General features: G+C 43.4%; 5 protein-coding genes across 5 annotated transcripts; 3 read left to right on the top strand and 2 right to left on the bottom strand.

The window, feature by feature from the left end:
- Positions 1–447: 447 nt before the first annotated feature.
- On the top strand, positions 448–1,403 carry BGW36DRAFT_433606 (cytochrome P450; the record flags this gene model as incomplete). Its single annotated transcript, XM_046221296.1, has 3 exons — positions 448–535; positions 719–899; positions 986–1,403. 3 exons carry the CDS (start codon positions 448–450, stop codon positions 1,401–1,403), a joined length of 687 nt encoding a protein of 228 aa, XP_046065958.1.
- Positions 1,404–2,920: 1,517 nt separating this feature from the next.
- Positions 2,921–4,294, bottom strand: BGW36DRAFT_466456 (uncharacterized protein; the record flags this gene model as incomplete). Its single annotated transcript, XM_046222343.1, has 5 exons — positions 2,921–3,325; positions 3,388–3,731; positions 3,798–3,891; positions 3,978–4,154; positions 4,221–4,294. 5 exons carry the CDS (start codon positions 4,292–4,294, stop codon positions 3,043–3,045), a joined length of 972 nt encoding a protein of 323 aa, XP_046065957.1. The 3' UTR covers positions 2,921–3,042.
- An 861-nt stretch (positions 4,295–5,155) lies between these two features.
- Positions 5,156–5,914, top strand: BGW36DRAFT_433604 (ABC transporter type 1, transmembrane domain-containing protein; the record flags this gene model as incomplete). The annotated part of the gene is made up of 2 exons (XM_046221295.1): positions 5,156–5,308; positions 5,441–5,914. 2 exons carry the CDS (start codon positions 5,156–5,158, stop codon positions 5,912–5,914), a joined length of 627 nt encoding a protein of 208 aa, XP_046065956.1.
- An 82-nt stretch (positions 5,915–5,996) lies between these two features.
- Positions 5,997–7,566, top strand: BGW36DRAFT_441907 (ankyrin repeat-containing domain protein; the record flags this gene model as incomplete). The annotated part of the gene is made up of 5 exons (XM_046221563.1): positions 5,997–6,181; positions 6,212–6,512; positions 6,614–6,912; positions 7,015–7,105; positions 7,259–7,566. The coding sequence occupies exons 1-5, from the start codon at positions 6,032–6,034 to the stop codon at positions 7,564–7,566; spliced, it is 1,149 nt and encodes a 382-aa protein (XP_046065955.1). The 5' UTR covers positions 5,997–6,031.
- A 930-nt stretch (positions 7,567–8,496) lies between these two features.
- BGW36DRAFT_433603 (secretory lipase-domain-containing protein) lies at positions 8,497–9,783 on the bottom strand (the record flags this gene model as incomplete). The annotated part of the gene is made up of 1 exon (XM_046221294.1): positions 8,497–9,783. The coding sequence occupies one exon, from the start codon at positions 9,781–9,783 to the stop codon at positions 8,497–8,499; it is 1,287 nt and encodes a 428-aa protein (XP_046065954.1).
- Positions 9,784–10,519: the final 736 nt, after the last annotated feature.

Here is a 10,519-nt window from a genome sequence, read left to right as displayed (position 1 = left end):
AATGAAGGTTTGGCCAAAAACCGTCACTGAACTGATTGGGCCTGTTCGGAAGGATTTTAGATTTCCACACTTATTTTCAGAGAAGATGCTTGCAGCAAACTCCTGGTAAATATTCAAATAGCGGTGCCAATGAAGCCACTCTAGACTCTCTTTAGGTAAGAGATCTGAGAGGTTGCCTAGTATCGTCCATGCTTCCCTTTGGTCACACAGGCCACTCAGTTTTCCAAAGCAACTGTGGCGGGTGCTTGGCTTGTGGGTAATCTACCATTCTGTACGTGGTAAATCATTTAGACGATGTGATGTTTCATATGTGATGGCTCATTTATTGTGTTCAATGAAATATGTTCCTGACTGGGTTCCAGGTGCGGGCTTTAAGAGTGTTGCTCGACAATATGAAAGTGCCTCCAGGATTTGGCAGAAAAACCATACGGATTTGTCAAGGACCAAATGGCCTCCGGAAAAGCTAACCGTCATACACCTCTAAATTATTGGGAGACGGGATTCTCAGCGCTGAAGATGACTACGTTGCCAAATGGTCAGCGGCATCCCTCTATCTGAGCGGGGGTGGACTCAGTAAGCAGATCTCTCAAGAGGATGCACCCGGAATACTAACAAGGAGAGTATGACAGACAGACTATACTTTAGAGTGTTTCTTTCTAGCTATTACTATGTATCCCAAGGACCAACGTAGAGCACTGCACGGAACTGATCGAATTAGCCCTGACAGACTTCGACAATTCAAAAGACCGGGACAAATTACCGTACATCGAGGCAATAATCCAGGAGGCCCATCGTTGGTATCCCGTTAGGCCAATGGGATTTCCACACACAACCACTGACGAGGATATGTGTGGAGGGTATCGAATCCCTCGAGGATCTATCCTCATGCCGAACGTCTGGTAAGCTAAAATCCCAAGCGACGGTTTCGTATTTCATCCGTCCCGGGAAATTGGTCTGTAAACATGGCTAATTATTTTTCCTCAAGGGCGTTCACTCATGGCCAAATGGTGTATCATGATCCAATGCATTTTACCCCTGAACGATTCCTAAACACCGAAAAGCTTTCAGTGGAACCTGACCTCACCTCTATGTTGTTTGGATGGGGGCGTCGCGCTTGTCCCGGACGACTCGTTGCCGAGTCCGCCATGTATCTGACTATTGCTCTATTTCTCAAGATCTTCGACATCAGAAAGCCTGTAGAAAATGGCCGTGAGATTAATCCGGTGGTTAATATTAAACCTGGAGTGGTCGTGCATCCGGAGCCTTTTCAGATCGTGATCGAGACACGCAGTCCAAAACACAGGGCTCTTCTCAGCACCTACGCCGATCAATTTAACTGGGATCAAAGTGATTCAGTAAAAAATAAAGGGAATGGAGAGTTGAGGTACATTCTAGAGCCATGATAATTTAACATCACTAAAACATGATACAAACTAAGAGTCAGGTCTGGTATTCTTAAGTAACTGATATAGGTTATAAGAACACTTTCATACTAGTAGTATAGAATATGTTACTGTAAATGGAGACAGGCAGTTCAATTCGCTGAAGACGGTGAAATTCCAAATATATTTGCTGGAATACTTCGCTACCAAGCTTCAGCCAATTGTAGGCATGGATGGAAGATATCTTTGGTTGGTGAGTGCAAACTCTCTTAATTATGGCCAGGAAAAAATCTTTACTTCAATGCGAACGAACTGATAGCGGCTCTGGGGCACACAAGATTACAAAGTATGTTTATCTTATATGAATCTCCAAATAGTATTGTGAATTGAGGCTCGACCTAACCAAAAAGAGTTTGGTATCAGAATGAATTCCATCTAAAATCAGATCGAGTACAAGTAGTGTGATGCTCATCTTGTGTATATAAACCCCCAATCTTTCTATTCCGAACACAATATGTAACGAGAACCTAAAAGCTATTACTACTAATAAGTTTTGAAAACTTATCATTCCATAGCCCCTATCCTACAGCTTCAGACTGATAAAGAAGCATTCCAGCATGGAGGAATGTTTACCATATAAGCGATAGCCCCCGCGAACAATTTAATAGTTAAATTGCCCTAGAAAATTCTTCATTATTTACAACTACTCGGATGTCAAATAAATACCATGACTCGTTTCTTTGTGACGATGGCCACTGGCGCTCAAGGCGGTGCTGTAGCGCGATTGCTGTGCCATGAAGACTACGAGGCTAACGCTTTAGTTCGCAATCGCGATACCCCTGCGGCATTGGCTTTGACAGAAATTGGAGCGAAAGTCTACAACGGATCTTTAGATAACCTTAACGTTCTCCGGATGGCTGCAGCTAATACCTAAGGGGTGTTCTTGAATCTGCCACCAATCCATCAGGATTTCGAGACTCACTGGCTTTGCATCACGAATACTGTGCTACAAGCGACTCGGGAGACAGGATCAGTTACAACTATTGTGCTTTCGACCGCGTTCCACACAGGAAGATATCAGAGCTGGGCTGGTGACATCGAAACCTCTGTTCTAGAACGCTACTATCGATCTAAGGCTCAATGTGAGCATGCCGTCCTAACGTCGGGGTTTCCGCACATGATAATCCTACGTCCAGCTTGGCTTATGCCCAATTACCTCCCTCCATTCTTCCATCTTGCTATTCCGAGATGTGCACAGAGAAGGTTTTAGCCACTGCATATAGTGCCGAGGCTCGAATGCCACATGTGGCACCCTTTGAAGTGGGTAAATTTTCTGTTGCAGCCCCTTTAAATCCAGAAAAGTTCTCCGGAAAACAGATTGAGCTGGGACATGAGAACCTCACGATCAAGGAGGTTGCGACAATAATCAGTAGCGCTGTAGGTGTCGATCTGAAAATTCGTTATCGAAACGCGGTAGAGATCAAAGAAAAATGAGCATTTCATCGTCGAACTGTTCTCTGTGGCTAGTTGTAGTTGACGGTGCAAAATCCAGTTACATTTCAATCTCAAGCCCTGCCACCCGATACAATTCAAGACACAAATATACTTGACAAGGCATCCAAAGCTCCGTAGATGAAGTTACGGTACAGACTGATGCGACTTATATGAAGCCACCCATTTTCATTTCATTCTCTGTCCACTCCCACAAATCTTTAGCTAACTGCGTATTTTCGGCAAGCTTGCTTGGTTTCGCCACCTGTGCAATTGGTTCTAGATACGCTCCATTCATATCTCGAGTGAAGTCCTGGCTTGCCACTGCAAATAGTTGGGTATATGCCGCCTTTTCTGGGGAGAGGCCTATCAGAGAAGTTTTGCTTAGTGCTGAAAGAAGACCAGCCGCGATTCTCACAAACAAAGAACCCGTGGCTCCCGAGAGAAGATTCCTTTTCCCAAGGATTAGCAATTACAGAGCCAAGCATGTTTGACATCACGGATTTGGACATACGTCTTCGCCATTCCAGGATGTAAGCTCGCCATCCAAATTTCACCATTTACATGATTCCCAACTGAAATTGCATTGTCAATAGATCGAGCAGTAGGTGTACCATATCTTTTGACTAATTCATTCGTATGCAGAATATTTGCTAGTTTTGAAGATCCATATCGTGAGACAGGACCGCCGCTAACTTGGTCTATGTCTTGAAAATCGATACCAAATGAAGGGACATTCATGTGGGCGTTGGATGCAACATTAACAATTCGAACTACTCCTGGGGATGTATCTGTAGCCGTTTCAATCATGGTGGGCAGGAGATGATAGGTCAAAAGCCAATGTGAGATGTAATTTATCTATAATCAAGACAAATCAGTCTTGTAGATTTTTGATTAGACAAGGGAAATTCAAATTCATCTCACCTGGAATTGCGACTCGTATCCATCTGCTGTCTTTTCAAACGGAGTTGCCATGACACCTGCATTATTCACAAGGCCGTGAAGATGTTTTTCTTGCCTATCATCAATTGATATCTTGGGTTATAGAAAAGGGCAGGAAATAATTTAGAACAAAAGAAAGACAGTTATTACTTGCAAAAATACTCTGCAGCTGCCACAACACTCCTCAGTTTCGTCATGTCCATTTCTAGAAGATATACCTCCGCATCCGGCTGCTGGTTCTTTATTTGCTGGATAGCAGCTTCACCTTTCACTTTAGATCTTGTACCGAGGTAGACTTTCGCATGGTGAGCAGCGAGCTGTAATGCCGTGTGGAAACCACTTTGGTAATATAAGCCTGACTGACAATAAACCATTAAGTTTCAGTGATTACTTAGTAGATCATACATTCCTGCATTTCCTCCAGTCACGAGGTACACCATGCCTTCAAGGTTAGGAAGTGATTCAGGTGTGAACACCATGATGGAACACAATTTATACAGAAGCCAAGGATTGAAAGATTATCCGATACAGTAACATTCAATAGATGTGTGTATAACCCGGGAGAGTTCATGTGTCAATATTTAACTTATTTAACCAGTCTTACGTTATGTTTCCTAGTTTAATCTCATCATATGAGAAGGAGTGGGTGGTGGATCAATGTTTGAATTCCCCCCCTGTTTCGTCCGTGATTTGTCCGTGATTCGTCCGTTCTTGGTTACTGTGATCATCCGACACGTTATCTGAAGATCAAAAATGAGAGCTCTGTTGGAGCATTCTGTGGCGCAAAGACCTCTGGATATATCACGGCCAATCATGGTTAAGTGTACCGGAAGTTAGAGTTCGATTGCTTGCCGAAACTCGTTTCATAACCCAATGTGGTAATACCAAAACCATCGTGCCTCAGCATGGTAAGAGTTTGCAGGTGGACTCCCTATATATTTCATTTCCTATGTTGCATTATGTCAGTGGGATATATAAATATATTTAGAAATACAGTGGTTCTGATTTAACGATATCGACTGTACAGGCAGATCAGTAGGTGGCCGATCAAAGTGCCTATACCAGTAGGTTACAACTTCGTCAGACCGTGGGTAAATCGCGAAGATGTCATATTCTCATGAATTAGTAATCTGGGCTCTGGAGAGACTCAAAAACTTGCCGAAAAATTTGCCGATAAATTAAACGAGGACAATACGTTGCTAGTTGGTGATGACGTTGGTGATGGAGAGACGAAATCGTCGGGGGTTTCCCAAATATAAAAGGTTAGCGGTGAAAAAAGAAGGCTTCGATTTGTAATTCTGACCAATTACGACGAACAGAAAATGATGGACATGGCCACCATGTGGGAAAAGCTACTCTACGTAGTAGGCATTCTGGCATCCATGGCATACGGAACAGTATTGCTTTTAATGACTCTAATTTTCGGCAACTTCGTGTCTGTATTTACGGATTTTGCTTTGGACCGAATTCCCAGTGATAACTTCCGGCGAAAAGTAAACCATTACAGGTAAGATATGCGGTTGGACCAAGGTGACCTAAAATCTAAACTGCATCTAGGTTGTACTTCATCTATATGTTTGTTGCGAAGGCTGCCTGCATGTATATCTACATGCTTTTCTTTACAGTTGTCGCTACGAACTATTCAAAAAAAATACTTCAATATCGTCCTCCATCAACGAATTGCTTACCATGAAACCAAACTCACATCGGGGGCTGTCTCTCTCGCTCTCTCCACTCACTCAAATTCCACCCGTTCTGGTTTGGCTAAGAAATTTGGTCTCTCACTAAAAAGCGCCTCTACTGTCGTGGCAACTTTCATCGTGGCACTCCATTCCCAGTGGAAGCTAGCTTTAGTCACGGCCACAATAATTCCAGCAGTCATTGTAGCTGTTGGAGCTACTTGTGTTTTCGACGAGAAGAAAGAAGAGAGCCTTAATACTATTAAAGCGGAGGCCACAAAGCTTGCAGATGAGGTAATAAGTTCCATCCGAACCGTCAGAGCGCGTGGAGCTGAAAAGGCTTTGGGTAATAAGTACGACACGATGATAAAACGTGCCGTCGCGATTGGACTCTCTAAAGCCCCCGTCAAAGGCGTTTAAGCCGGTGTGTATATATTTATGCTCTATGGAGGATACGCCCTCGCCTTTTGATATGGCCTAATACTCTACGTCAGCGGCGAAGCGGCAAACTCTGGTACTCGACACAAACACAGTATAATGGAAGACGTTAATCCACCATTGGCGCTACCTATCTGGGCACCACCTATCTGGGCTCCGACACACTCAAATACAGAAAATTCTTCAATGCGTCCGTCTAAGGAGACATCCAAACAATACAAAAGGCTCCGGGTACTGGGAAAAATTAATGTAAATACGTGCCCCAAATAGAACAACTAGGAAGGTAAAACTGCCTTACGTCGAGCAGCTAACGGGGGCCATTTCAGAATTATTCAATTACTGATCTCTCATAACACCGATGTCGATCGGAGAGATGTGTCGCCAGTGGGACCAAAAACAGCTCTACACATCGCCGCTCACAATAAACACGTCGCGATTGTCCAGAAGCTATTACAGAATGGGGCCGACATGACCACTCGTGGTAAGGTGAGAGGCCCTCTTTTGAATTTTGTATTATGGCTTAAACGGAGCATTTCTAATAAGAATTATGAGATAATCGACTTGATACTCAATCAAAAGGGTTATTATATTTATTCATAGCTCATGGAAATGGGTGGTACTATAGTAAGTCTGACTTTAGGCTTCTATGCATAATCAAATGTTCTAATCTAATAGGGTAAGTAAAGCTCCATCAGGCAGCTGAGATCAAGGATCTCAAGCTCATCCGATTTTTAGTAGACCATGGAGCCGACTGTAACTACATCATCCCGACCAATAAGAACTGCACTGTGTTACGCAATACTGTGATATTTAATCAAATTGATGCATGCCAACTGGTTATTAAGGTAAAGGCTCAGGTCAGTCCAAGCGCATTCGCCCAAAACTCTTCTATAGATATGGTTAAGCTTCTAAATACGCACCTCAGCCAGTCAGATATATCGACCAGTGGTATTTTAAATTATGCTTCCGAGCCTAGCTTCGTTCATGATCTATTGGCAAGCTAGATAGTAAATGTGAATGATCTAGATTTAAAAAGGGAACCGGCGCTTTTAAAAGCATGAACTCAACCTAAATCTACAGAGATACTTGAAGCCTTATTAGAATTCAACGCTGATGCTCATGTTCGCGGTTCTCAGGTAGTATCTGGCTTAAAATTCAATAGTGACACACCATGTATGTTAAGTTCTATTTGATTATTTCATTTACCAGGACGCTAATTATCCCCTCTGTCTAGTGCATCGGGCAGTAGTGTTTACTTCTTCTAAAATCGTCACTCTCCTCATTCAAGCTGGGGCTGATCTGGAAGCTAGAAATGAACAAGGGCAGCCCCATTGATTCGGCTTGCATTATACGACGGGAACAAACCTGACACAGAAATCTTCAAGGTTCTTGTGAAAATAGGGGTAGATGTAAACACAATCAATTCCAAACACAACACAGCTCTACATCATTTTGCAATGCAGAACATGCATATCAGAAGTCCACGGGAAACCCTTACAACCTTCCAATTACTCATGAAAGCGGGTACATTGACCAACTTGATTAACTCACAAGGCAAATCCTGCTTGGAATTGTTTAGTTCAAGTGCAAAGTTTCGAGAAACTGTAGACGAGGTACTTCTAACCACGGTCTAGTAGTGAAGCTAAAGTCGAATCTTTTACTTGGCAGTCACATTGGATTCAAGTTTCGATTAATTCGATTAGTTTTATTTCACTTTATTGGGAGAGGTCATAAAAATTGGGTTTAAAATAGAGATTTGCCTGATTAATGAACAATTCTTTATCTGGCCACCATGTGCGCACCTCCAGCTGGAGTTACAGGAAATCCTGATAATATTTGTTGATTTTATTCCTCCACTAATCCTAGCTCTCTAGCGCAGTTCGATAATAATTAGTTCCCAAAATAGATCAGGAACACAATTGCTTAGGTGCCTTTTGGATATCAAATTTGGAAGCCCATTGAGCGCCATCAGTGCCATCAGGTTTCGTCTGCCTGGCAGCCCAATTTGAATTTTCGAATTCAGAAATGAACTTATAGCAGCCGTAATTACTACCTTGGTCTGAGCAAGGGTACAAATACTCTTCTTCTCCAAGCAGCGACCAAGTGCCCCAAGCTGCCATTCGACTACTACTACCATAAGAAGGGTCAACTTGGCCACTATGCATTGCCACGTCAATTATATTTGGTTCCCCACATGCCACATTGGTTTTGTGGATTGAGTTACTAAGGTGTTGAAAATTGAATAGATACTGTTTAACCTCAGAACTTTTGCTGTTATAGTATAGCTAGTAACTGTATTTTATTGATGAGCCAAAGAATATAGCTTGGTGGATGGCTAGAGCTGCTATAGCTCTAGGATGGTGATAAGAAGGCAGAAGAGTTGATTGATGAAATTTCGCTAGGATGCAGAAGACCAGAATATATACTCTCGTAGTATTAAACCAGAAAGGGGAGAGCGGTGGTGAGCAGGATGACACGGTTAATTATCATTATAGTGTCTATAATACTGATTGCCCCTTGCTATGACGCAGCCATGGGAGAAAATGCTATTCGACGAGAACTGCCTAGATTGGAGATGTATCGGAGCCATAGGTCACATTCGCAATGCTACACCCACTCGCATACGGAACGACTTCACCTTCTGTGGTGCCTTGCAGCACCCATGTCAAAAACTGCCTGCTTCGGTCAACCCCATTGTAATACTCGGCGAGATGTCCGCCAACGGTATTCCTCTCATACCGCACATCTAGTCCCACCTCGCACCATCGATCCACCATGGCATCCGTGTACTGCACATACACAAGCTCATCATGAATAGCCTTGTACACAAACAACGGAACCTGCGGGATCCCGTGCCACCCAATCTCCCAATTGTTCTTGGTCAGTTGGTGGATTTCCGGGTGCAGAAGAAAAGCAGTCAAGTTGATGAAATATGAAGATATGTTTTGGTTTTGGTAGTAGGTGAGATCCTGATAGTAGCTCATATTTTCGGCAGCTAGAAATTCAGACGCGTTGTTGGGATGCAGAGAGGAGAGGAGGAATTGTCGCGCGCTGCTGGACTGCGATGTTAGACCTAGATAGATTGCTGGCAAGTTTCCAGCAAACCCTGTCCCGTCGAGCGCGGGATTAGCGCTGATGAAGCTGGTGAGAAGGCCGCCGAGCGCGGCGCCGTGAAGAGTCAGCTCTGGTGCGTAGGTGGGTTGGAATTCAAGTGCGAATGTGGTTGCGATAGAGCCCCCCGAGTAGCCCCAGAGGGCAGTGCGGGTTGTTTTGGGCGAGAGGTGGAATGGCTGATAAGAGAGCACAGACCGGATCGAGTCTACCACGGCGAGGCCTTCTGTGATAGACAGGCTAAGAGAGGCGAGCGGTCCTTCAAAGTCAGGTACATTGACGATCCATCCCTGGCCCAGGGCGACGGGGATGTCCGGGTAGCCGCCGGCGGAAAGGGTGTAGGAGGGAGAAGCGTCCAGATCTGCGGTACTATAGGGAATTTGATAGGAGAGAAGCGGCGTCGTATAGTTGATTTTGGCAATGTTCATGTTCGGAATGAAGACAGTCGTCACTGCGAAGGCCGGCTGAAGGTAGCTATTCGTCGTGCGGTAGAGGATATTGTACGCTGCCGAGCAGTTACTACCTATAACGGCGGTGAGATTGCCAGGCGCAGGACGAATACGCAGGATACTACCCGGGGAAGCTTCTTCGTAGCCGTGAGGAGCCGTATACCAAGGATCTTTGCTCGGAACGATGGGCTGAGGGAGATGATCATTATCTCGCGCTGTGGCCGGTGAGGCATTGGACGTAGGAGATAGGCAGAGTCCAGCCAATAGTGAGAAAAGAAATATGGAAGGCATGTTTGCAAATTTTAGAATTTAACTTTTCCTATAAATTTTCCAAGTTTCTAGATCCTGGTACTGCAAGAGAAAGGACAGTACATCAATTGATGTAGATGGACCTTTATATAGTTCTTTCACTGGGTAAGCTATTCCCTAACTCGTATTAAAGAATATTACATGATATTAGTATATTATAGCCATGTAAATAAAAAATCATAAATCAGTGGTGAAGAAGCCAGCACTGACCAAGTCTACAGTCTAGGGCGATCAAGAATCCGAGCAGAGGTTAGCGTTAGTTCTTGTCAGCATTGAAGAAATTGAGACACATTATTGGCTATGCATCCTAGTCTTATATACAACCAGATCTATAAGAGTATCATTCCTACCTGCATGTATAATAAAACCAGCATTGAATTCTATCAAGCTGTTATTTAATATAAGTACAGAATTCAGCACAAAGTTATAATATGCTGAATCGTCTAATACGTTAAACTAATCCTCTACATCTCATCTTATCAATATAGTATCGCTCACCAGTAGCCGTACAGGGCTTTGGCTAGATGGAAAGCAACATAATCCATGATTGATCAAGTTTCTGCTCGTCAAGATCCTTTGAAATATTCCTTTAGAAGATTCTTTCTTAAAAATGCAATTTTCAAACCCCACGAATTTTCGGATATAATTAAATTTTATAAAGTTCAGATCTATTTTATTCATATATTATATACAATTTTGTCAAAATGTCAAGAATTGA

The sequence above is a fragment of the Talaromyces proteolyticus genome (genome assembly GCF_021365285.1).
Source record: "Talaromyces proteolyticus strain PMI_201 chromosome Unknown BGW36scaffold_15, whole genome shotgun sequence".
Lineage (NCBI taxonomy): Eukaryota > Fungi > Ascomycota > Eurotiomycetes > Eurotiales > Trichocomaceae > Talaromyces > Talaromyces proteolyticus.
This window is presented reverse-complemented; position numbering and strand designations above follow the sequence as displayed.